Here is a 27919-nt window from a genome sequence, read left to right as displayed (position 1 = left end):
AGGCTCACAACTTGCCTATTCTGTGTGCAGAATCCCTGCAAATCCCTGACTACTTTAAAATGAAATGAAATGTGAAAAAAAGGAGGCAGTAGGCTTCTCCTGATGCATTCATGTAGTGGTTTGGAATAAAATGCCTCTCCCCCTAAATGGTAAGTGCCCTTGCTCTTCTCCCCACCACGTTCCCACCCACTCGGTGCACGCTGGCTCCTGTGGAGGGGGAGGAGCTCCCTCTCCTAAGACCCGTTCCATTTCCTGTGTGCAGAACCGGCTTGTCTTTCTGTGAAAACAATGACCACTTCCTGTCCTCCAGGATGGTTGGCTTTCAGTGAGCTTTCCAAATTTGTGTTCAGTCATAGTCATGGAAATATGATCTATTTTTTCAGGCAAATCTTGAAATTCCTAAGAGGTTATAAGAACTGGGCTTTAAGGAACCATTAGCTTAACTCGAATATGGAAATATTCTTGTGACCTGCTAAGCTCTGTGTATATAGCTGAGTGACCCACAGTTAATAAGCATGTTACTTTTTGGCTGTTAGAATTCTTACATGGAGTTGTACTTGCAGGGAAGTGGGAATTAGAATGTGTTTTGCATTATGGTCATTATTTATTTTATCTGATATTCAATATTCTTGGGGCTTGCATATGAATGATGTATCCCAAATAGCCACTGAGAAAACAGGATTTAATCAAAATTGCTTTGGCATTGATTTATTTATCCAGCTTTCAAAATATGATTATTAAATAAAATTACCTAGAGTTAATGGGATTTGGATGACTTACTATTTGAGTACCAGATCTAGTTCTCAAAAAGGAGTAAAAGAGGTTCACTGAACCCTTTGTTTTACAAACCACCTAGGCCAAGGACATGAGGAATTATGATGAGTGGCAGAAATAAGAGGAGTTAATAACATCATGCTATAATCTTGTCATAGCTCATATTTTTGTGTACTTATTATGGACCAGGCATTGTGCTAAAAATAGATCATATCATCTAATTTTCACAACAAGTGTATGTGGATGTTATTATTAGCCTTGTTTTACAGACGAGGAAACAGAGAAATTAAGCAATTTGCATGAGGTCACAAAAGTAATAAGTGGCAGAGCTGACATTTGAAACTATGTATTACGACTCCATAACCCTTATCCTCAGCCCCTGGATTATCCAAAACACAAAACCAGTCTTTCAGTCCATTTTTTATTGAATGCTTCTTATATTGTAGCAGACAATACAAATGTATATCATCATCCCTAACTACCAAGCATTTACAGTTTAGTTGGCATATAATCAAGACACTATTCTAGCTTGACTTTGGAATATATGATATAATTTTAGCTGCATTTGGAGGGTGTGAGATTGGAGGACAAGGGCTATAGTGGAGTAACAAAAATTCTAGATACTTTATAACAAGAACTGATCTATTTACACAGTTAGAGAGAAATGACACCTAAAACAATGCAGGCCAGAAAACGTCATTTGAAATTCAAAGGGATAAAAAAGATCAAAAAATGAAACCTAAAAATGTTAGCTAGTATGATATGGGCCCCATTTTATTTTTATACAATCAAGGTTTGTTTGTTTGTTTTGACAGACAGAGTTAGACAGTGAGAGAGAGAGACAGAGAGAAAGGTCTTCCTTTTTCTGTTGGTTCACCCACCAAGTGGCCGCTGCGACTGTTGCGCTGCGCCGATCCGAAACCAGGAGCCAGGTGCTTGCTTCTGGTCTCCCATGCAGGTGCAGGGCCCAAGCACTTGGGCCATCCTCCACTGCCTTCCTGGGCCACAGCACAGAGCTGGACTGGAAGAGGAGCAACCGGGACTAGAACCCGGCGCCCATATGGGATGCCGGCGCCGCAGGCGGAGGATTAGCCTATTGAGCCGCGGTGCAGGCCCCGCTATATATATTGTTACAGGAGACAACTTTAAAATTGTATTTATTCACTTATTTGAGGGAGAGAAACAGAGATTGAGAGTTCCCATCTACTGGTTCATTGCACAGTGTGGGGCGGGGGGCTGCAGCTGGCAGCTGAGAACTCAATCCAGGTGCCTCGTGGGAGGCAGAAGCCTAATTACTTGAGCCTTGTGTCTGCCTCCAAGGGTTCACATTAGCAGGAAGCCAGAGCTGAGCATTAAACTCAGACACTCCACGTGGGATATGGGCATTGTAACCAGCAGCTTAATTGCCAGGGCAAACATCCACTCCTTATGACAATGTTTTTTTTTTCTTTTAAAAGATTTATTTTATATATTTGAAAGACAGTTACAGAAAGAGGTAGAGCCAGAGAAAGAGAGAGAGAGAGGTCTTCCATTCGCTGGTTCACTCCCCAGATGGCCGCAATGGCTGGAGCTGCACAGATCTGAAGCCAGGAGCCAGGAGCTTCTTCCAGGTCTCCCATGCAGGGGCAGGGGCCCAAGGATTTGGGCCATCTTCTACTGCTTTCCCAGGCCGCAGCAGAGAGTTGATTGGAAGTGGAGCAGCCGGGACTTGAACTGGCACCCATGTGGGATGCCGGCACTGCAAGCTGGGGCTTCAACCCACTGTGCCACAGCGCCGGCCCCTTTAACAACTTTTAATGACTGTTAATTTTTATTCTGAACAAGTGAGTTATTTTAGATAATATTTTAAAAAGAGAAAAGATGCTATAAAATATGAAATATGAATAAACAAAAAAGAACATACCATCCATATATTATAAGACATAATCATTTTGATGTTAATGCAATGATTCCCAGAATTTCTACAAATTGCATATTACATTTAACTTTTCAAAAGAGGAACAAGAAAAATAGAAAGCCTCAGTAGTTCTACATCTATTAAAGAAATCAAATAATTAAATGCCTTCTACAAAGAATATTCTAGCCCTAGATGGCTTCAGTAGTAAATGCTATGAAACATTTAAAGAAAATAATGATACCAAACTTAAAAAACTCTTCCTAGAGAATAGAAGAAGAGGAAATGCTTTTGCTCATTTTATGATTCCAGTTAGAAGCTTAATCACATTACATGTCAAGGGCATTGTAAATAAAGAGAATGATAATTTAATGTAATTAGATTAAATTAGATAAAAAGAATTCTGTTCACTGTAAAGACTGATGAAAAAATCTCCACAACATTATAGAAAATTAAAGTCTGTGATATATACAAAAGGATAGTACATCATGCCTAATTTGTGTTTTTTTAAGGAATGCAAGGTTTGCTTAAATTTTAAAAATAAGTCAATATATGAGTAATTAATCACATTAACAGAGTAAAATAAAACCTCATAGACTTTCTTATTAGATGCAGAAAAGTTATTTGATTAAATTTAACACAATAGGTAATAACAGCTGTTGTCTAAATAGAAAAAGAATTTCCTTAACCTGAGAAAAACTACTCACAAAAAACTTACTACAGTCTGCATAATAGTGAAATATTGAAAGCTTTCCTCTTGAGATTAAGAATAAGATAAAGATGACCACTATTATAATTTCTATTCCCTTTTTTTCTGGAATTCACTTAGAATGGAATAAAGCAATAAAAAAAACCCTTCAGATTTGATAGGTAGAAATGTCACTTTTTATATACCCCCCAGCCAATCTATAGTATATGAGTTAAAGTATTGAAGAACTTTATAAAAAATTCTATTTAACTTATACAGGTTCATATATTTCATATACAGATTTAGGAACATAGTGGCACCCCTTCCCCCAACTCACTCTCCTGCCCATGCTCCAACCCTTCCTGCCCCTTCCTCTCAGATTCCCACTCTTAATTTTTACAATGATAAGTTTTCAGTATACTTAATGATCTTATAGTTAACCCTACTCTAAGTAAAAGAGTTCAAATAGTGTGAAGAGAAAGAAAACAAAATGTAACAAAACACTGTTCCTCAATGGAAGAGACAGGGCTATAAGCAATCATCGGTTCTCACAATCTCTATTTTACTCCAATACATTACATTTCAGGTCTTCTGTTAGTTACCTTGGATCAGGGAAGACATATGATATGTGTCTTTTTGGGTCTGGCTTTTTCAGTAAATATAATGATTTCCTACCATCTTGTTGCAAAAGACAGGAATTTTTTTTAACAGCTGAGTAGTACTCCATAGTGTGTGTGTGTGTGTGTGTGTGTGTGTGTATATCATAATTTCTTTATCTAGTCAACAGTTGATGGACATCTGGGTTGAGTCCATATCTTAGCTATTGTAAATTGTGCTGCAATGAACACAGAAGTACAGATAATAACTCTTTCATATACTGATTTCTTTTGGTTTGAGTACATTCCCAGGAGTAGGATGGCTGGATCATATGGTAGGTCTGCATTCAAATTTCTTAGATATCTCCAGACTGTCTTCTACAGTGGTTGCACCAGTTTACATTCCCACCAACAGTGTGGACCTTTTTCCCCACATCCTCGCCAGCATTTGTAATTTGTTGATTTCTGTATGAGAGCTATTCTAACTGGAGTGAGTGAGGTGACACCTCATTGTGGTTTTGATTTGCATTTCCCTAATGGCTAGTGATCCTGAGCATTTTCTCAAGTGTCTGTTGGCCATTTGAATTTCCTCTCTTGAAAAATGCCTGTTCAAGTCCTTTGCCCATTTCTTAACTGGATTGTTTGTTTTGTTGTTGTTGAATTTCTTGAGCTCATTATAAATTCTGCATGTTCATCTTCTATCAGTTGCATAGTTTGCAAATATTTTCTCCCATTCTGTCAGTTGCTTCTTCACTGAGTGTTTCTTTTGCAGTTCAGAAGCTTCTCAGCTTGTTGTAATCCCAGCTGAGGATTGAAAAACTTTTGATGTGTATTTGTCACTTAGAAATTTTCTTTGGGGTAGCACCTGTTTATATTTTTTGGTCAATTTTCTGAAGGGCTGTTTTTTATTTATAGAAATTCTTTATATCTATATATTGTCAGTGTAAATCTTGTTGGGGAATTCATTACAAATATAATTTCCTACTCAGTGGTTTGCTTTCTCATTCTTTTGAAAGAACTTCATAAAATCAACTTTCTTAATATAGTCTGCTTAATCTTTTCTTTATGGTTAGTGCTTTCTCTTAAACTATCTTATGCAAGTCTATTACTCATTAGGGAAATAAAATTTAAATAATAATGAAAGACTAATACATACACATTAAAAGGGCTGACATGGAAGACTAATGACCCATGATTTGAGGACAATGTGGATCAACTGGAACTCTCATGCATAGGTAGTGAGAGTGAAAATCAATATAACCACTCTTGAAAGCTGATTGGCAGTATCTGTTAATGCTAAAAATATACATATACTGTTATCCAATAATTCTAATTGTGTCCTCAATATAAATATGCTTATATATATATATGAGACAAAGACATATGAAAGTACTTCAAAACATTCATGGAAAAATGGAATTAAAAATAAATGTATTTTGATGCAATGAAATTTTGAAATCCATGCATAGTATTTAATTATATGGATTTCCTGTGAACTTTTGAAGACTCCACATATAAAATAATCTTCATAGTAGCATTTACTTGTAAAGCTAAAAACTGTAAACAACTCAAAATGCCCATCAACAGATATTGACATAGGCTCCTGTGGGTTCCTTGGATGGGCTTATTTAGGTAACATGGCCCTTGAAGTTGAATGTGAAATTGTAGGTATATCATATATATATAACTAAGGAAAGTTGTTCCTTTTTTTTTTTTTTAAGATTTATTTATTGGCCGGAGCCATAGCTCACTTGGCTAATCCTCTGCCTGTGGCGCCGGTACCCCAGGTTCTAGTCTCAGTTGGGGTGCCGGCTTCTGTCCCGGTTGCTCCTCTTGCAGTCCAGCTCTCTGCTGTGGCCTGGGAAGACAGTGGAGGATGGCCCAAGTGCTTGGGCCCTGCACCTGAATGGGAGACCAGGAGGAGGCGCCTGGCTCCTGGCTTTGGATCGGTGCAGCGCACCCACTGTGGCGGCCATTTGGGGGTTGGGCCAATGGAAGGAAACCTTTCTCTCTGTCTCTCTTTCTCACTGTCTAACTCGGCCTGTCAAAAAAAAAAAAAAAAAAAAGATTTATTTATTTATTTGAAAGTAAGAGTTACATAGAGAGATGAGAGGCAGAGAGAGACAAAGAGACAGAAAGAGAGAGAGGTCTTCCATCCGCTGGTTCACTCCCCAGATGGCCACAATGGCTGGAGCTGCATCGATTCGAAGCCAGGAGCCAGGACTTCTTCCAGGTCTCCCACGCAGGTGTAGGGGCCCAAGGACTTGGGCCATCTTCTACTGCTTTCCCAGGCCATAGCAGAGAGCTGGATCAAAAGTAGAGCAGCTGGGTCTCGAACCGGCGCCCATTTGGGATGCCGGCGCTTCAGGCCGGGCATTAACCCGCTTCGCCACAGTGCCAGCCCCAAGTTGGTCCTTTTTATCTCAAAAAGATTCATGTCTCAAAAAAATGTTAAGAATATTTGATGTAGTGTTTCCATAGTTGAAGGAAAATTTTTAACTCATCTTGTGTTAAGAAACTCAGCCTCATAATATTTTTTAAAAGATTTATTTATTTATTTGAAAGGCAGAGTTACAGAGAGACAGAGGCAGAGAGACAGAGGCAGAGAGAGAAAGAGAGAGAGAGGTTTTCCATCAGATGGTTCACTTCCCAGATGATTGCAGTGTCCAGAGCTGAGCTGATTTGAAGGCATGAGCCAGAGCTTCTTCCGATTGCCCATGTGGGTGCAGGGGCCCAAGGACTTGGGCCATCTTCTGCTGCTTTCCCTGGCCATAGCAGAGCTGGATTGGAAGTGGAGCAGCTGAGACTTGAACTGGAGCCCATATGGGATACTGGCACTGCAGGCTGCAGCTTTACCCACCACGCTGTGGTACTAGCCCCCCCATTGGTGGTTCTTATCGGGAGGTAGCATTGCCCCCGCAGGGAACATTTGGCAATATCTGGAGAGATATTTGGTGGCACAATTAACTAAAAGCAGAAGTGCTGTTGGCATCCTAGTGCACATACTACAACGCACGGATCAGCTCACAAGAAGTTATCCCTCCTGTAATGTTAGCAGTGCCATGCTTAAGAAACCAGACTCTGGGGCAGGTGTTTGGCACAGTAGTTGAGATGCCACTTGAGATGGCCAAACCCCATATCACAGTGCCTAGACTCAAGTTTCAGCTCCACATCTGATTCCAGCTTCCTGCTAATGTACACTCTGGGAGGCAGTAGGTGATGGCTCAAGTGCTTGGGTCCTTGCTACCTATGTGGAAGACCCGGAGTGTGTTCTGGACTCCTGGCTTCAGCCTGGCCTAGTTCTAGCTTTTTCAGACATTTGGGGAGTGAACCTGTGGATGGAAGATCTCTGTCTGTCTGTCTCTGTCTCTTTCTACTTTTGAAATAAATTTTAAAAAAAGAAAGAAATCAGGCTCAACAGTGGTGGTAGCTCTTGTGTATGCGGCACTTCTGTGTAGCACTCCACATTCTCTTGGTTGTACTTGCTAATCACTTGCTGTAGTTCTTGACCAGTTTGGGCATGTGTTATTCTGAAAGTACCTTGCCCCATGCCTGTGGTATATGTTTCTGGTTTTCTGCTCTGGGCTTCTCTGACATGGTAGCATTGGGCTTCTCTGACATGGTAGCATGGACATCCCATGTGGATTCTTTGACATTCAGATGTATGCAAAGTGGAAATGAAGAATGAACATGCTAGATCAATGGAGGATGAGAATTGATATATGAATCCATCTTTCTTTTGTCCCGTGGGTGTAGAGTTATGAAATTACCTGTGTGTCTGAAACCAGTGTCCCTTAGCAGTGGCCAACTCAATAACAAATACTTTTACTGACACCTCTGTGTCCACAGGTTCATTCTCCTTATCCCCAACTCCTATTTCCTGGAATTATACATCCAATAAACCAGTTGAATGCAAGTCTTAGTCTCAGATTGTGCTTTCTGGAAAACTCAGGATAAAAATACCATGGGTATTGAGTCCACAAAGACAAGAAGTTAATGGAAGGGAATATGAAAAGTTAAAATTTTATGAACAATTTCTTGTTTTTCAAGTCAGCATAAATATGTAGTAAGAATAAAAAGGGTAACAAATTCTTGGTGGTGAAAATATTTGCACACTCAGGGCTATTTCTAAAATTGTAAGAGGCTGTTATGGCAAAGGTAAGGCATAACAGTAGTGGCCACACAGAAGGAGAAAAAGTGAAGAAAGCCAATCAGGTACTCAAGAAAAAGAGCAAGGGAAAGAGAGTGCCCTTTACTCGTGCTCCTTTAAATGGATCTTGTTATTTGGAAAGATTTGGAATCGTAGAGTTTTAGTTGGAAGTGACCTAGGAGATGTTTTAGTTAAAGGTTGTCTTTTATAGAAGAGGAAAATGAGGTCTGGAGAGGCTAAATTACCTTCTCAAGCTCACCCAGTTTGTTCATGGCAGAAACAGGATCAGAACCCACTTCTTCCATGGAGACGCCATATAATCATATAACCCCGTGACTTCTGAGGCAACATTATCTAAGCTCTTTTTGGGATTATGACCTAGCTTGGATAATACCTTTAGGATACCCTGTCCCAGGTCGCCAGGGAGCCAAGATGCCAACAGGAAATAAGAGGAAGTGTCAGCTGTGCCTTCCCTTGCTGGTCCGAGGGTGGCTATGTTTCTGGAATTTCTTGTTATTCTAGGGACATTCCCAATGCTGACTTCTCAGAGTTCCTGTTAAATTGAGAAGACTTAGTTTGTGGACTTGGCCAGGGAGAGTGGAAATAATGATCCCATTCTGTTCTGGGGCTTTTCACTTGTGTTTCCCTCTAAGGCAACTTTGTTCTGAATGATCACCAAAGATGGTACCACCCTGGGCATCTGACCACCCAAGGTGCCCCTGGTAAGATTCCGCTTTTTCTCCTCCTTAGGCAGAAGTTCCAGGTCAGTTATTTCATTTTGGTGAGCAAGACAGACATGGTTCCTATCTTTCCTGTCTCACGCTCTGGTAGAGGAGACAGATACATACATTTTCTTTTTTCAATTACGGTTGAGGATTATCAAATCCATATTTAGGGTCAGGGCAGACCTCCATCAGATAAGGTTTAACATAAGATACAAAAGGGACCAGTGCTGTGGCGTAGTAGGCTAAGCCTCCACCTGGTGTGCCAGCATCCCATATGGGCACTGGTTCGTGTTCTCGTTGCTCCTCTTCCGATCCAGCTCTCCGCTATGGCCTGGGAAAATAGTAGAAGATGGCCCAAGGCCTTAGGACCCTGCACCTGCGTGGGAGACCTGGAAGAAGCTCCTAGCCCCTGGCTTGGGATCTACCCAGCCCTGGCTGTTGCAGCCATCTGGGGATTGAACCAGAGGATGGAAAACCTGTATCACTGTCACTCACTCTCACTCTCTCTCTCTCTGTAACTCTACCTCTCAAATAAATAAATAAAAGATCTTAAGAAAAAAAGATACAAAAGACTGAACTGGTCAAGGATGTGGGGTTGAGGATGAGGAAGCAGCTCATCACAGCCTGGGAGTGGAAAGCAAGAGCTTCAAGGAAATGAAAGAAGCCAGAGGCTGGGGTGTAGATGGGCTGAGAGGCTGACTTGATCCAGGGAGCCACGGAGACCATGCTGAGGAAACCTGGCTCCTTGAGGACAGTGAGTGCCAGCCGAGAGTGTTGAGCAGGTGAGAGCCGTGGTCATATTGGTGTGTCAGAACTCCCTGAGCCGGCGCCGCGGTTCACTAGGCTAATCCTTTGCCTTGTGGTGCCGGCACACTGGGTTCTAGTCCTGGTCGGCACCAGATTCTGTCCCGGTTGCCCCTCTTCCAGGCCAGCTCTCTGCTGTGGCCAGGGAGTGCAGTGGAGGATGGCCCAAGTGTTTGGGCCCTGCACCCCATGGGAGACCAGGAGAAGTACCTGGCTCCTGGCTCCTGCCATCGGATCAGCGCGGTGCGCCGGCCACAGCGGCCATTGGAGGGTGAACGAACGGCAAAAGGAAGACCTTTCTGTCTGTCTCTCTGTCTCACTGTATACTCTGCCTGTAAAAAAAAAAAAAAAAAAAAAGAATTCCCTGAATGCAGAGTGGATACCATGCACTTGACAGAGTGAGTCAGGAAGCCACTTGTAGTATGGACAGTAGGTATTGGTATAAGCAATATTCCAGAAGGACAAGCCACCTAGAATAGCATCTGGCACATAAGTAGACTTGATAAATACTTATTGAATTGCTTTTCTGGCAGTATTGGAGTTGCTGGTGCAGAGTTTTTGACCTGATTCCCTGCTCTTAATCATGTGCGTTTGTGGACTGAACACTGAGTGGACTTCAGCCATGGAGGAGGAGAGCAGACCCATTTCTGATAGCAGCGTTGTTGTCACAGGCATCTAGATTGGTCATAAGATCAGATCTAGGGCTCAAGGATTGGGGGGAGGATTTTACTCAAGCTCCTTGTCTATGGCAACCGCACAATGAATATGAATTATTCAATCTGTTGAGAGCAGTGTTACTTTCTCTTTGACTTATTGTTGGTTTCTGCCATATTTTTGTGGACTGTACTGGAACAGGGAATTGCCTTCTCGGTGTTTGCTGTGTGTAGCAGATTCCATGGAACTTTGTGTCCATGAGCGTCTTTGGTCACTTTGGTGGTGTTTGTTGAGGACTAGCGGTGTTGGTTAGCATGCCCAGCCCTGGCCACATGGCTGTAGGCCTTGTCCTTCTGCCCAGTGCAGACAAAAGAGGCTCCTGGCAGCAAAGATCCAAATCTGGGCAAAAGAGGAGAAACCTTTCTGATAATTAATGACCCACATGGAAGTGCCCATGCCTCAGTGCTAATGTAGGGCAGTAGAGCAACGCATCTTGGGGAGGCTTCTTGGGGGGTCCAGTCTGGGGAATTTTCTGTGAAAGGCTGTGTCTGTGGTCAAATTTGAAATATAGCAGGTTCTATCTCCCTCTTGAAGATTCTTAATTATACATGGGTGGAACCAAAATGTCCTGTACTAAAAAGACTGTTGTCTAACTCTGTTTCACCTGGTATTTTTCCATACATATTTAACCATGGAAATCTTTCAAAAAATAACACCCGTTTCAGTGCCCCACAAGATTAGTGTTCTGTAGAATGTGCTTAGGGAGATGTCACATGTAGGACTGTGGGTTTTCCTTACTCTGACAGTCTTTTTCCTCTCCTGTTCCTGTCTGTGAGATTGAGTGCACAGGAGAGACAGGCGCCCTACAGTGAACACTGAGAAGCAGGGTGAGGTTGTCAGAAACTTACAAGAAGAAACCCCTTTGTTGGCAAACTGGTGAGATTATGGGGGATTATTAGGTGAATGTAAGGGAACCAGAGTCACATGTGCTTTGTGGTGTCATGGTAAAGAACCCAAGTTCAGTTATTTTAGAGGGAATCACAGGTTGAGTATTCCTTATGCAAAATGCTTGGAACCAGAAATGCTTTCAATTTTGGATTTTGGAATATTTGTGTGTATGTATATATAAAATATCTCTTGGGGATGGGATGCAAGTCTAAATATGAGATTCATTTGTATTTTATATATACCTTAAACAAATAGTCTGAAGGCAATTTTACACAGAATTTTTAGTGCACTTACGTTTTGATTGAAACTGACTGAAACCCATCACACAAAGTCAAGTGTGGAATTTTCCACTTGTGGTGTCATGTTGCACTCGAAAAGTTTCATGTTTTGGAGCATTTCTGATTTTGGATATTTGGATCAGGGATGCTCAGCCTGTATTACTTTGTGACTTTTTTATTCCTTCTTTGAGTGCTGGAAAAATAAGTGAGGCAGAGACGCTGAATGTAAAACTTTTCTTTTTGTTTGATTTTAACTCCAGAGTCAGTTTCCATGAAGAACTCTTTGACTTTTCCAGTGTCTGTTTTGACTAGAAACACAGGAGGATGAATTCTCTGGGTCAGTTACATTCCTTAGTTTTAGTGCTTGCCTTAGTTTCACTCTTACATCTATCTTTTCATTTTCACCATCCATCTATAGGTTCAGGACTTTATATCCTTTCCTCTCATTCATTCATTCATTCATTCATCTGTCCATTTATTCATTTCACATGGTCTGAGCACTGCTGTGTGTGTGCTAAGCACTGAACAGGTGAAGATGAATGAGATGTGGTCTCTGCCCTCACGCGGCTTTAGTGAAGCTTCTAGATGCAGAACTGGATTCCAGTCTTCCTCGATTCTGATCCTTCCCTCTGGAGTAACAATTCTCATATCTCTGATCCTGTCATGTTCTGTTGAGGAACATTCTGGAACTTCTTATGATTGGTGGAATAAAGATGAGCCGCCTCCCTATTTGCATAGCAGAATGCCAGTCAGGAGATCCCTTGTCCGGGCTCCACCAGTCCCAGGCTAGTCTACTTTTCCCTTCAACAGTCCTGGGCACCTGGATGACCTGAGGACTTCTGTCCACCCGGTGTCTTTCTGCCAGTACCTGTTTGCTGCAGTTTCAGTGTTCTTTGTCTCCTACTCTTGAAGTTCTCCTCTCCAGGTCCTTCAAGATTCATCTCAGACGCTGTGCCCTTGCCCACAGCTCTCACAGCTCTCCTCACCTCACCCTGACTGCAGTCTGCCTGCATGTGATGAGCCATATCCTTTCCGGATTTTCCCCTGTGAGCAGCTCAGCATTCTTCACCATTACCTAGCACAGGCACCTGCGTGTAGATGTCTAATTGTTTCTGAAATCACAACCTTTACCGCCATCTATAACTATACCTACACCAATGCATACGTACATCATTAAAAGGAGCTTAAAAAGTTCCATTAGAAAACTGAAAATTAATTTAAAATTACATTGTTTTTCGGCAATTTTGTGTAGTATGTGCTTATTCCTTTTACATATTGGAACCAAATTTTAGTTTATATAGAGAGATACAGATTTATTTGAGGTTAAGTCCTATCAAGAAGAATGTAGACTGTTTAAATTCTTGAAATTACTTCAAATCTGTTTTCAAAAGAAAATTAGGCATTATTTTAGGTAATACAAAGATTCATGTAGGTGAATGGACTTCTATCATTTAATTGCATCTATCTTTTTAATGAAAATGAGTACAATAAAATTCCGTTAGTTCAATCTCTACTGCTTGGAGATTTTTGAAGGCTCTGTTACCAAGGTGGCAGACATTTTTAGTTGTGATTCTGGTACTTTTTAAAAGAGCGAACTTCTCAGGCACTTAGGAAGATCCACCCATGTGTGGATAGTTAATGTAATAATTACAAAGAATTCCCATCTATTAATTACAGAATATCTGGCAGTGCAGTGATATATTTGGCAACATCTTGTCAACTATTAATTCAAGTTAAGTACTTTTTAAAAAGAATAGCTGTGAGGGTTTTTATTCATTCTAATGGCTTTACTCAATTCAAGGTAGTGAAACTTAACCAACTGCCGGGTTCCTCTTGGTATTCAAGGATAGCGATTCATGTGTCCCATGTGAAGGGACATGGTGAGAGACACAGGTGCCTGGTCAGCAACCTCTTCAGATGGCCTGTGGTTGACACTTAGCCTTTCCTTATGGCCCTAAGCACCAATCATTCTAAGGAAGGCTTAGTTACATAGAGTATGTGCATATTTTCGCTCATTTGATCCTTACCACAGCTATAGTAAGCATTGTTATCCCTTGGACAATTTGCCCACATCACACAACTAGGATGGGCAATGTCAGTACTTCTTTGTCTCCATGTCTCTACACTCTGCCACACTGTCTTTCAAACAGTAACACTTAGGTTGGTTTATCTAGACTACTTCATTTGCTTTAAAAAAATCACCCCTTGGGATGGTCATAAGTGGGTCTGCCTGTTGTTTTTCTTTTATAGCAATCACTAGTTGTATGCGGTTCTTTCCCATCCCCTTCAATGTCTACTGTGTTTTATATTCATCCTTAAAAGGCACTCTGAAAATATTTGACATTATGCTACAGTGTGATCTGACAGTACTCTTTTTATGCCCATTCTGCCTTCAGTATGGCTGCTCCTAGGTTGCTCTAGCTATATTGCCAAGACTAGACATTAGCTAACTAGTGACAGAGGCTCTGCCCCCCGCCAGCTTTCTCACTGGAATCCAATTCTCTCCTCAGTATGTTGCCCCATTCCTTGTGAAAATTTGTTCTTCAGAAAGAACCTCTCATTCTAAAGCATAAACCATTAATTACAAATATGTATTGGGCCTCCTTGCTTTCAGGGAATTTGTATTTTAATGGGTTATAGGCAACATATAGTCAAAGAAATGACCCTCTACTAGTAGAATTTCATCTTAATGGTAACTGAGGGATAATTTTTTGAAGCAGGCTATTTTTTTTTTCTTTTAAGATTTATTTGAAAGGTAGAGTAAAAGAGAGAGAGAGACTGAGAGAGAGAGAGGAAGAGACAGAGAGATCTTCCTTCTGCTGGTTTGCTCCTCAAATGGCCATGGTGGTTGGAACTGGGCCGATCTGAAGCCAGGAGCCAGGAGATTCCTCCAGATCTCCCACGTGGATACAGGGGTCCAAGCACTTGGACCGTCCTCCGCTGCCTTCCCAGGCATGTTAGCAGGGAGCTGGATCAAAAGTGGAGCAGTTGGGTCTCGAACTGGCATCCATATGGAGTACCAGTTCTGTAGGCAGTGGCTTCACTTGCTACACCACAGCGCTGGCCCTGAATCAGGATATTCTTACTGGTAGCCTTGAAATTATAGATGCAGATACTCTCCCATTTACTTGGAAAGCCAGACTTATCCATGTCCTGTTGTGATCCCTCCTCCTTAAAAAAGAGTATTGTTAGCTTGTCATTAGAATAACTGCTTTCTGAGATCCAAATATTACGGGTTCTGTCTCATCATTTGGTGTTTTAGGAGCACTAACTGGTGCAAGTTTGGACAGAAGGTTTGCACAGATCCATGTCTCATAGTCATGAAGAAGGAAAGGCTTACACTGTGGGACTTAACTTGAGTTTTTAAAAAATCAACCAACAAATATTGATTAACACTTTAGCTGTCTCCTCAAAAGCACCCTGACCTTTTGGATTCCCTGTTCTTTGTCTATTGGCATGTCACTGGCACGTGCTGTGGGAGTGTGTTTAGTCCTTGTTGTGGAGGAAAGACTGTGTGGATGGTGTGATCTCATAGGCTTAGAAAAGTGATGGTCTCTAAGGTATACTGACCGAGAAGAGGGCTCTCCAGTCACGTAGCCTCGTCGTCTTCATCCAGGCTTCATCACGCATGTGCTGTATGTTTTCGAGCCTACTGGCCTCTGCGTTCACTTTTCCCACCTGCACAGTGGGGATAATGTTAGTACCTGGTGGTTGTGTTAAGATGAGATGATGTTGAAATGAACCATACTCTGTACCTGGCACCTACTGAATACTGAATAATAGCTAGTTATTGTTATTTTCCTTTTGGTCCAATGATCCAAGTTTTCTCTGGATCTCCTTGTGTGTTCACTTCTAAAACACAGGGAGTTACAGAGACACTTTTGGGAGATTCTGTAGAGATTTTTAACGTGGACCACCATAGTCTTTTGGAATTGAACTCTTCCAAGAAGGAATTTTTTCTTTACAGAAGAACTGCTGAGAAAGCAAACTTTAACCCTGGTTTCTTGCCCACCTTCCAGGCTGGGTCTTTATTCAGTCCTTAGTAAAGTGGTTCCATGAACTAGACTCACAGTGCTTGCCCTGAGGTGCTTTTGTTTTAAGGCTTGGGGAACACAAAGGTGTCTCCTCAGAATGCTTTGCAACCTGTCATAGATAGAATTCAGATTTTGAAGTGATTGTCTGGGTGTGTGCATCCTGGGAGCTGTTGGAGGAGATAAATATTACCAGCAAGTCCTTTCAGAATTCTTCCGCGGTCTTGTAAACACCCATGAAAAGTTAAAATCTGAACTACTGTTCAGTTGCTTGGAGTTGGGTAAAGCCCTCCGAATTTTCCTTGGGATGTGGTCAGTTAAGCCAGTGTATATGTTTACAGCGCCAGTTCAAATGTCCCAAGAAGATCACTGACCAGTGGTCATCTTTATTTTCAAAAGTCACCAGATAAGACCATTTATCCAGCAGCTTCAGCATGGTATTCCAGAAATGGTTGACCTCACAGTTCTCTGTGCTATAGTGAATAAATACAATTTTGATTTCATCTTAGAGTAATTAATCTGAACTTTTCCTTCTGGGATGTAAAGTAGAAAAAAATGTTCTGTAGCTCTTTGAACATTAGATTGGAAAGAAAATACCCTAAACATTCTGCCTAATTAAATCCTAAAGAGGTGGTGTAAATTTTTCATGATTAATTGAAACATGCATATTTGACTGATGCATATTTATATGATATTATAATATGAAAATTTTATCATGTTATGCAAACTATATGCTTTGGGATGTGATTTAATGCTGTAAACATCTTGTGTTTGTTGTTGCATTGTTCATTATGAAAAATTCACAGGTTAATGACCATAAGATAAAGTAATATAAAAATCTATTTTGTGAATCTTCTTTGAGAAAATCTCAAGTTTGTAATGGCACAGACCTTTAGCCTAAATATTAAGATAGGAAATCAGGCTTTCCCTAGTTTAAAGAAATATTTTTCTTTAATATAAATTTTTAAAGCAGATCAAGCTGGCAAAGCTAAAGGACTGGGGACTTCTACTTTGCTGTTGTAAGCATGCATGAAATTACCAGGGTTCAAATGAAAAGAGATCTGGTTGAAATGAACTGATCCCTTTGGATCTAAGCACTTAGGGGGAGTTCACTTTTCCAGGAGTACAGCCATGCTGTTTAGGATGGGGGTACTGTCTCACGTCTGGTAGCAGCATTTTGGGCCAAGTTTGGCTGAGAAATTCATTTATACAATTACAGTCCACTTTTAGTTTCTTAAATATAATATTGATATAGATGACGTTTTTAGCTTTGAATACCTGAGATATCTTAAAATGTTTTCTTGAGCTTTTGGAATAACCTATCCATCAGACTCTTCTTTGGATCATTAGCTGTTGATAACTGTTTGATGACAGAAAGGAGAAATCTGAGGGAAGTTTTCCAAAGTGATTGCCTTTGTGAAACAAAATTTGTGAAAAATGGATGGGAATACTCATTTATCTGAACAAGACAGATGCTGGTACCATTTTCAAGAGTTTTCAAACTTCCAGGTCAAAAGTGCACATTTATTCTGTCTCATCTTCTCATCCTGTTACTTTATAGTAAGAATGGCTTACAAAAATAATTTGTTTTAAAATTCTACTGTTTTGTTTATTTGGTAGGTCTATTATATAAGAAAGCATTCTTTCTCCCTTTAAGCAATCAGTGGGTCCGTCTGGTGAGGATGGAACGAGGTGTGAGAAGGACCCGGGAGCTGCCTTCTTCCCTAAGCTACATTGCTCCACGCCAGGCCCTGGTGGCTAGGCCAGGTGCTTGCCTTCCAATAGCTTTGCTGCCACCCATTCTCAGCTCAGTTTAAGTTCATTAAAAAGAGCCAGGACTTAAGAAATCTTATATTTTGTTTCCCAAATCAGGCCATTTGAAGGAATAAATAACAAGGGAACATAATACATGTTCTCAAATGACTTTTTGGGAAGTGGATCTCCTCATTAAAATGTGAGACCAAATAATTTCTCCACATAAATGTTTTTCCTTACAGATTTCAAGCTTATTGCCAAGGACCATTCGTGAGCGTTCTGCTGTATTGTCTTCTTTTTCAGGAATTTATGATTTCAAAGCATCTTACTGATTAGGAAAAATAGAAACTATTAATGCTAGTTAGTTTAGTAGTGATGGTTGATTATTTTTAAAATATGTTATTTCTAATATAACTGAAGGAAACCCTTCCATATTCCAAGGTAAATTGTATAGTTCTGTTGATTTTTTCAAACCATGTAAAATGTCTTGACAGAAGCCGTATTTGAAGCCATATAAAATATAAATAAAAACTTTCTTTGAATATGACAAATGATTAAATGCAGTAATTGACACTTGAATTCTTATTGTGACTCCATTTAAAGAGTTTTGCTATCAAAAATGTTTGACTAACATCAAAGATCATTTTTAGGTCTTTTCATTGGATAATTAACAATAGATCACAATGTGTAATTTGTGAGATAGAAAAGGTCATTAAAATGACAATATTTATTCCATTAAGGTAAATAAAATGCTGCACGTTGCTGAGTGATGATACTCAGGGGAACAAAGCCGTATCACTGCACTACAAATTAGTTTGCTTCTAATTTTGCAGGCTGATGACCGTACTGCCTCAAACCAAATCTTTTCCCTGGAAATGGAATGATTGCATGACAGATTCTGTGAACCATGAATATGTCAACAACTCATGGACCAGGCCTTGCTTAGCAATTAGTCTTTGGAGGATTTTATTCAGAAATCAGACAACACTGTTTCAGAGCTTGTTGGGGATTTTGTGATTACAATTCACGTCTGGTGCATAAGTCTGAGTTAGTACCAAAAAATTTCCATAAAAGAAGAGATGTGGCCAATAGTGCAATAGTGGTGCGCTCTCTCTCTCTCTCTTGCTCTCTCTCTCTCTCTCTTTCTCTCTCTCTCTGTCTCTCTCCCACACATACACACACACATTGTCAAATGGAGGACAGAGGAAACTCAAGATACAGCCAAAGGTCCTAGAAGGCAGCAAGGAAATATTTCTTGGACTTTTACTTGAGGTCTCCTTTTATTTTCCTCCAAAGAGCCCAGAGTTTCCCAGAGTTCATTTATTTGAATATCAACATCACAAATTTTGGTATACTTTCTTACCACCTGCACCATTCTTTACTGAATACATTCTATTAAGTGCCTTGCTTTGAAAGCCTTGTTTTAAGCGGTAATATTTGTGACACCATGGGCTCATTGTGTTAGCATTTGTTTTCCTTCTCCTACAAAGGAAAAGCAATGCAGCATTTTAAATATTGGAAATAATTGCATTCTATCTAAAATCATTCTGAGTGTTCCCTTAACATGGGTGTGACAGTTCCTCCAGGAGCTGGGAAGACCACCCTCAGGCTGAGAATGATCTGACACCTGTTACCTCCCTCCATCCAGAGGCCAGGAACCATATCACAAGGAGGAAAGTGTACACTGGGCCTGCATCTCCCTGAGGACGGCAGCACTGGAAGGCTGTCTTATTGGAGACTGTTCTGTGAGCCAGGCACCCTTTCCACTGCCAGGACCCGGCCCCTCACATCTTGCCCTTTTCGACTAAAAACGTCATTTGGGTAACATCACATTGCAAGAGTGAACAACAGCCACTACCTTTTAACAGTGATAGGGAACACACTAAGGTGCGGCCAGGCCCCTGACTGTCAAGCTCCACATGAGGGCATCACAGCTATAGGTTAACACCCTACATATCATCCCACCTAGTGCACAGCTTGTAGGTTTTCAGCAGAATGTTTGAGGAAACAGGTCATTTATTTTGCAAGTGTCATTATTAATAGGGCTGGTTTCACTTGGCAGATTAAGCACTTTTACTAGGCTAAGAAGCCCCAAGAACCTTCATGGCTCTGTTGTCATCCTCTGGTTTTTAAGTCAACGTGTTTTGGAAACTTGGGAAGTCCTTCCCCCCATCAAAAAACAAACAAACAAACAAACAAACAAAAACAACACAGAGAGAAACAAACAAACAAACAAAAAACCCCATGAACCCTGTCCCACTGCCCCCCAAAACTGGCTGTTCTACTGGGTCAGAATATGGTGAGATCTGGAAACAAATAGCAAACACCGTCAGGCTCAGGGTGTGTCTAAGTTTGAAGGGATGTTTGCTTCTGATATGAACATTTTTCTTATACTTTTATTATAGAAGATGATGTGTCAAATGTACAAATAATGTGTGCCTGGTGCCAGAAAGTGGGGATCAAGCGCTATTCCCTGAGTATGGGAAGCGAGGTGAAAAGCTTCTGCAGCGAGAAGTGCTTTGCAGCGTGCCGACGAGCCTACTTCAAGAGAAACAAGGTAAGAGCACCTGGGAGAGGCGGCCGCCGCCTGCCCCGCCGTGTGCGCATGTGCTCCTAGCTTCTAGCCGTCAACACTGCGCACCTTGTACTTCCGTGTGTTTTTCCTCTCTGTTTTGTCCATTCTCTTCCCTGTCACGCCTAACCTTTTGGAATAAAGACTCCCCTTTTCATGTGTAACCTGTTCGTCAGTTTCTCTTGGCTTGGCGTTTGAGCTCTGAGAGGGTGAATGAATCTAAGGAGGACACCAGGGTCACAGCTGGTCTCCTAGTCTGCAGTGTCTTCCCAGCAGGAGAGCGCGCAGTCTAGAGTTCATGGAATAGACGTGGTAGAGATTTCTTGTAAGAGCCGAGAATCTAGCCACGGAAGCATGGCCAGGAAGCTCTTAGTCCACTCACTCTGATTCTTGTTCCCTGTGGGGTGACTGCTCTTGCTTTTTCCAAAATCTGACCCACACTTTCTAGACAAGAAAAATGTCAAGTCTCTCTGGACACCTTACGGGAAAGTTGACTGATAATTGAGAAAAGGTGAAATGATGAACACATGAACCAACATCGCTCACACAGCACGCATTTGTGAGAAGCATGGTGGGTAAACACAGGAATAGCTGTAGTTATAGTTTGTTTCTGTATATTGTGAAGTTACCTTTGAGTCTGAAATTGTCTGATTAGAACAACAGTAGCCACCAATTGATGGGAATGGGATGCATGATGATTTTGTAATTTCACATACACATACACACATAACTGATTTTTAATCAGCTGTTGCATTTGGCCACCAAGGATTGAAGTCAATTGCTAGTTCTCTTAAGTTTCCTTATTCCATAAAAATCGTCCATGTTTTGCTAAGCATTTCCATAAGACAATATAAAAAATATGTCCTTTTCTGGAAACAGTTATTTTTTTAAAAAATGTATTTGCAATCCTGAAATGCTGATCATGGGCTCACTGCATTGCAAGAAGCACTGTTGCAGCAAATTATCCCCTGCAAATTTGGGCCACATTCATTCTGCCAAGAAACATAATGTTGAAAGAACTGGGCTGCAGGATTCAGCGAGGTGGAGTTTTAGTAACAGTCTCTAAGAATTAGGCTCATAATCTTCACTGGAACAGAGAGGCAAGTAAGGCAATTGTTTGGAATTCTTTTGGGACATTCAGCAGGCGAGTTCACTTGCCCTGGGGAGGGGCCAGAGTGGCTGGGGAGGAGGGTGGGAAGCACGACACATGGGAGACACATTTTGTTTTAATATAGAGGGATTAAAATGATCTCCAAGACCCCGGGGCTCCTGTTTTGAATGTTGAGCACTGGGGTAACAATCCCAGGAGTGGGCCTAGCTCTTTCTTCTTCAAAGCCCTACTTACCACAACAAAATACTTTGCATTCCATCCCAGAATATGGCTATAGAACAGGGCTTTTTGTCTTTCTATAATTCTGAAGGGTTATGGGTCTGAATCTTGATGGGCTTTGCTTGTAGTGAATAAAATCAAGCAAGATGGATTTGTCACAAACCTGGTGACCCATGCTCCATTTGGAGAGAGAGTTTACTTTATAGTGTGCCTATGGAGAATGGCACCCGATTCCCTTTGGAAAAATAGTCCAAAATATGTATTTGCATCATTATAAAATTTCAGGTCAAATGGATTCTAAACTTCCAGAAGCATGTATTTTAGAAAAATAGATAACTGGGAACCAACATAAGAATTAGTTTTTGGAATACTTACATTAGGTAAATTCAGCAGTAGGAGGAGGAATGGTATATTCCACTCCCCCTCAGGAGCAATTGGGGTAGGTCTTTGAACATTTTGCAACATCTGGGAGTTGTAGTGGTGTGCTGTTTAGCAGTGACTTTGTGGGCTGAACCTAGGAGCTCATTAGTGCGCATACAATCCCTGTCTTCTCTGCAGTCTTCACCTTATTTGTGTATTCTAAAGCTGTGCCATGCTATACCTTCTTCTTCTTTTTTTTTAATAGAGAAATTCATTACCTGCTGGATTCTTTTTTTAATTTTATGAATATTATCTCGGTGACACTATTATATTGTATTACAATAAACATGTACAGCTGCTGCATTTCTGTTAACTGATAGGACTTTGTGGTCATTTCATGTAGGATTTGGGTTTCCTAATGGGTCGTATTAGATACCCGTCTCCATCCTGCCATTCCTCAGAACTGCCATTAACAAGCCTCAGGATGTTTCCTACTGAAGAAAACAGTAAATAGCTGCTTCTTGTATCTTTTAACACAGTCCTTAGTCCTCATTATAAAAATTGTGGACTTAATCTTAGAAAAAGGGCAAAATTCTTCCCCTCCCATTGCAGATTTTTCTGCCTAAATTCTGCAGTTTTAAATATTGAGAAGTGAATAGGAAACAGAGTGAATCATGTGAGTAGATACTAGAATTTTGTCTTAGGTATAATGTAGATTTAAAACAAAAACATGTAGAATTAACTATGCTGTAAATTGTGCCTTATAATAACAGACTGTTTCTTGCTGGATAGCATGCTGGGATCTAAAAATGGTCTCTAAGTTGAACTCGAATTGCATGCATAACTTTACAAAGAAAAGTCCTAGTAGAAGAGGTAGCTAATTAGGAGCAGTCTTCAGCTGACCTCTGTTTTGTGTCTGAGCAACACCTGCATTTGTGAATGTAAATGGAACAGCTGTGCTGTGGTCCGTGTGCTTTCCTCCCCACAAATGCAGGAATTGATTTGCTGCTAAAAACAGGACAAAAATAGCCCAAGTCTCAATATGAAGGCCCACTGAAAATGGACTCCTTAAATTTCATTTGCTTCTCTGACCTTCCTTTTTCTTTGGGCCCCTGTGTCTGTTTAATGAAGTAGGTTGAAAAGTGCTACCTTTATCTCTCACAAAACTTGGCACCACGAAGCAAGGTGGGATAGATTGAAGGCAAGTTAATGGAGGATGGCATGTAGGTTGTATTTGAAAACCGAATTTAGAATTTTATTCGAAGAGTTGTTTGGATGGCTACCAGGATGTAGCCTTTCTTCAAAATGCTTCCACTAAACACTGCTGGGAGAGGCCGTGAATCGCAGCTGTGTTCACTTACGGCATCTAACTACTAGTTTACACATTTCAGGATGTTGGCTCTGAGAAGCATGTAGTGTTAATTCATAAAATATTTCATAGGATCCTTATCCCCAAAAGGCCCAGTTGCTCGCTCAAATGTTTTTGAAATAGTGGGTAAGAAAAACACTTACGTAGTCTGTGGGCACTGGATGAACGATGAGATGTCAAATTCATTGTTTGAGACACTGGAGACTTCTCAGGGTTCTAATAGTGAGCTCTTTCCCCAGACCCCTTTTGAGGCCACAGTAGGGAGGGACTTGAACACATTTCTAGCCTGGTGATTCACCTAGGACTTGTAGAGTTACAGACTCTTCAGTGGTTTACAAGAGATGCAGAAACATTTAGTTCAACTTGCTAATACCAGTTTTACTTTGCAAGATGAAAGACACTTAAAAATATTCTTTCCTAAGGGAATAATGCCTTGAAATCATTATCCCCCTAAAAAACAGAGTAACAAACAAGACCACAAATAGTGGTCATTTTCAAAAGACCTATGTTTGATCTTTTTTCTTTTTGCGTGGGAAATATCCTACTATCTAAACTAATATCCCCAAACCAAGCAGAAAATCAAAACTCCAGACAAACTGCCAACATAGGCAGTATAAAGGATGGTTATTTGCTTTTATCAGGTCTCAAGAGTTCTTTTTGGATTGGTAGCATTGATAGTTTAGTAAAAAACAAAAGTTCCTAAGATCACCAAAGTTGTGCTTCCTTGTTTTAGTTTTCCAATAATTTGAAACAAGAATAGAAATACTTGTTCAGTGTCGTAATGTCGCTGCTCTTCAGTAGGCCTGTGTGGATAAGAAATAAGGATATGAATGTATTAAAAATAAAAGATATAGACAGAAAAAATTTTTGCAAATAATGCCATTAAGATTTTCAGCAATTATTATAATCTCATGTATTTTCAACAAGCAGACTGTTGCATAATAAGCATTTCTTTTACTTCCAAACTATAGCCCTGGATACATAGTGGTCCTTTCATAGAAGAGATCTCTTTTGGAGGAAGTCAGTGCTAACTAGCATGTATCAAGTTATTTGGAGTTAAGTTTTATTTAGACAGAAACTACATAGTCTTTTTACTAAACTTGAATATGTCCTCGGATAGATTTCTCAGTTTTGGCTTTAATTATAGTACCTGGTAGTGGATAAAATTATGTGACAGTTATTGTGTTCATCTAATGATTGACCTGTCTATGTTTTTGTCTTTTAAACACCTGCAAGATTTGGTTTGTCAAATGACTATCATTCATGAGGATTTAAAGAAGGACAGTAAGAAATTACTCGCAGTTAATGTCCCCTGACCACCTGAGGCTCAGGCCACAGACTCACTGTGGCCAGTTTCTTGCCACTGCCTTTGGTCTACAAGTAAACGCTCCCAGGGAGCCCCAGGGTTCTTCCTGTGCCTTCAACTTTGTTTAGTATCGGTTGCCAGTGAGCCTGTTGGATCTGTCTACCTGCACCTTGGCCTGCAGGATTATTTTCTTGGTTCTGAGGTGTCTGTTGGAACCATGCTTCAGGCCTGTCCATGGCCTTGCAAGGAGAGTGACCTCCTCCCAGGCTGATGACTGAATTCCCTTTTGGTTACAGCAAACAGGGGTGTCCTCAGGAAGCTCTGGGGAAAGAACAACAAACCCAAGCTGTTTTCTTGTTCTCTCGTATTTTGAAACATGGGATGGAATATCGATGAGCTGCTGCAGATGAGAGCCTATGAAAGGCAACAGCAGCCAGCGCCGCGGCTCACTAGGCTAATCCTCCGCCTTGTGGCGCCGGCACACCGGGTTCTCGTCCCGGTCGGGGCGCCGGATTCTGTCCCGGTTGCCCCTCTTCCAGGCCAGCTCTCTGCTGTGGCCCGAGAAGGCAGTGGAGGATGGCCCAGGTGCTTGGGCCCTGCACCCCATGGGAGACTAGGATTAGTACCTGGCTCCTGGCTTCGGATCAGCGCGGTGCGCCGGTTGCAGCGCGCTGGCCGCGGCGGCCATTGGAGGGTGAACCAACGGCAAAGGAAGACCTTTCTCTCTGTCTCTGTCTCTCACTGTCCACTCTGCCTGTCAAAAAATAAATAAATAAATAAATAAATAAATAAAAATAAAAAAGAAAGGCAATAGCAGAGAAGGTGGAGAACATTTCCTTGGGAAATCCATTCGGGCTGGGGCTGGAGCAGGAAGGTTATGGCTCGGGATACAGAGTATGGGTTAGTGTCAGGTGACACGCAGGCCCCTGAGGGTTCCACCAGCCAGAGAGGGTTCCATAGCAGAGGTTCTCCAGGTGGGGTGGGACACAGCGCCCTAGGAAGCCATCAGAGGTGCAGGAAGAGGAGTGGGATTTTCATGCTTACCAAAGGATGAAAACCACCAGTCGAAGACATACCTGATAGATAGATAGATAGAATAGGGCAAGTAGGTTTGTACAGAAAGAAAGGCATAACAACCACCACTAATTTTTAAAAGCATTTTTATTTACATATTTGAGAGGCAGAGAGAGAGACAGACAGACAGACAGACAGAGGAGCTCCCCTGTGCTGGTTCACTTCCCGAATGCCTTCGATGACCTCAGGCTGGGGGCAGAAGCAAGGAGCTGGGAACTCAATCCAGGTCTCCCACACACATGGCAGGAACTGAGTTATTTGAGCCGTCACTGCTGCCTTCCAGGGTCTGCACCAACAGGAAGCTGGAGTCAGGAACAGAGCCAGGCATTGAACACAGGAGCTCCAGTATGGGCTGCAGGTGTCTTAATTGCCAGGCCAAATGCCCTCCCCACTTCTAGTTCTTAATGGGCCACATTTTGGGAGATTGTGGAGTGAAATAATCTGAATAATATTATTTTATATTAAATGTGAAAGGAGGATCAAAACTCTAAATAGCTTCAAGCCTCAATGTGTGTTCAGTATTTCTTTCCCATGAGAAGGAGGAAGAGGGGGAATCTTTCATAGATCTGAATCCAGTCACCTAGAAATCAATACACAGGGCTATTGACATGAATGCTACAATGTTAATTTTCAGACACAGTAAATCTCTGGCCATCTTGCTGGTGATAGCTAATGCTGTTCACTTAAATCAAGTTTTTCTCATCTGAACTGCTGGTAATTATCCAATCCATCTAAAAGGCACGCTCCCTTTTAACATTAACCACAGTGTCAGATTGCATCAGCCACACAGTGTTCTGGTGACTGCTGCTCCAGAGTGATGAATGTGTGTGTTTGGAGTTCATAGTCCGACTGTCTGTTTGGGCAGTGGGCAGTTCAGTGAAACAAATGAATGGGAAGGATCTATTTATTTGGAATGTACGTTCTTCTTATTGATCCAGTCAGTTGCATTGCCAAGTTTCTCACCTTGCTGCTAACAGCGTTCAGGTTTATCTGAACACTGAGCATTTAAAGGATTATCTCATGGGTCTTTTGATGTGCGTCTCCCCCTGTAAGCTGCATTCAGCAGAGTTACTCTTTGTGGCTGACTTTAAAAGGAAGGTGTCAGGAGTCTTTATTAATAAAGACCAGAGGAGGAAGAGGGTTCTTTTTTTTTTGACAGGCAGAGTGGGCAGTGAGAGAGACAGAGAGACAGGTCTTCCTTTGCTGTTGGTTCACCCTCCAATGGCCGCCGTGGCCAGCGCGCTGCGGCCGGCACACAGCGCTGATCCGATGGCAGGAGCCAGGTACTTCTCCTGGTCTCCCATGGGGTGCAGGGCCCAAGCACCTGGGCCATCCTCCACTGCACTCCCTGGCCACAGCAGAGAGCTGGCCTGGAAGAGGGGCAACTGGGACAGAATCTGGCGTCCCGACCGGGACTAGAACCCGGTGTGCCGGCGCCGCAAGGCGGAGGATTAGCCTAGTGAGCCGTGGCGCCGGCGCAGGAAGAGGGTTCTAAGAGTTCTTGGTGAGCTGTCCAGAGAATCCAGGAGAGGAAAATTGTGCATTTTCCTGGCATTGTGGTTATGCTCTATTGATTCACATGTTTTGTTAAATTCGTTAAGTATCTAAAGAACTGCATGCATCAGAGGAAAAGTGGCTTGTCTTGAGATATTCTAAGGTAGTAAATTGGGTCCAGAATTTCCCTCATACATGTCTGCAATGTCTGATCTGAAACCTGGTATACTGGAGGGCCATATGCAGGAAATCTCAGCTATAGGCATGCCTGTGGTCATTTTTATTTTTCTTCCGCTTCAGGACATCTAGGTAATTTTTGTATACAGAAGCAAACATGTGAGCAGAGCAAGCCATGTGTTATTCTTTGTTCCTTGAGCTCTTTGCTCTTTGTTCATTCCTATGAACACAGATTAGGATGGAATCAACAAAATCTTGCTGCAGATGGCCACTTAGTTTCTGCCTCAGCAGTTCAGCCTGAGAATGGGAAATTCTCCGTGTTACAGTCCACTCTTAGGGTGGCTGTGCATACAGTGGGATCTAATGTCTGCTGACAGACTGCCTGTGGAAGTTGCAAACATCAGTCTACTGCATTCTCTGTGAACACGGGCTCTGCGCCAGAGCTGGACACTAGTGCAAGCCCTAGAAGACAGATCAATGGTTTAATGAGTCCATAAAAGATGCTTGAACTGTGCTGCAATTTACGGAGCACTCTAGTTAAATGAAACTCCTGTAGTCTTTAACAAAGATGGAGATAATCAATGGCCAGGGACGGAAGCCAGTGTCCAGGAATCACACCCTCCCAGAATCTGTGCAGTCTCCTTTCGAACAGCCGGATGGTCAGATCCAGGCTTCATTGTTGATATTTTTTCAGTGTTCAGGGGCTGAATGTGGCCCAGAGGTGACATAATCTTCAGCCGTGTTGCTTCTGTGAGGAATATTTTTAAGCTATGGTATATCGTTTAAAATAGCTTTTCTTTAAAGTGACAAGATTAAGCTCAAGAATTATATTTATTCTAACATGTAATATCTTTGTAAGTCATCATCATGATGAAAAGCAAATAAGAGAATAAAATCCCCTGATTAAGTCCTCAGAATGTCAAATTGATAAAGTTGGAGA

At 41.5% G+C, this 27919-nt stretch overlaps 1 protein-coding gene across 2 annotated transcripts in view; it reads left to right on the top strand.

Moving 5' to 3' along the window:
• Positions 1–27919, top strand: part of SOBP (sine oculis binding protein homolog) — a 165735-nt gene that overhangs the window by 20088 nt on the left and 117728 nt on the right. For both annotated transcript variants that reach the window (XM_051855417.2, XM_051855416.2), the window contains exon 4: positions 19703–19854. In XM_051855417.2, coding sequence (XP_051711377.1) covers positions 19703–19854 — 152 coding nt within the window. The remainder of the gene's footprint in view (positions 1–19702; positions 19855–27919) is intronic.

This window comes from Oryctolagus cuniculus, chromosome 5 (genome assembly GCF_964237555.1).
Source record: "Oryctolagus cuniculus chromosome 5, mOryCun1.1, whole genome shotgun sequence".
NCBI lineage: Eukaryota > Metazoa > Chordata > Mammalia > Lagomorpha > Leporidae > Oryctolagus > Oryctolagus cuniculus.
This window is presented reverse-complemented; position numbering and strand designations above follow the sequence as displayed.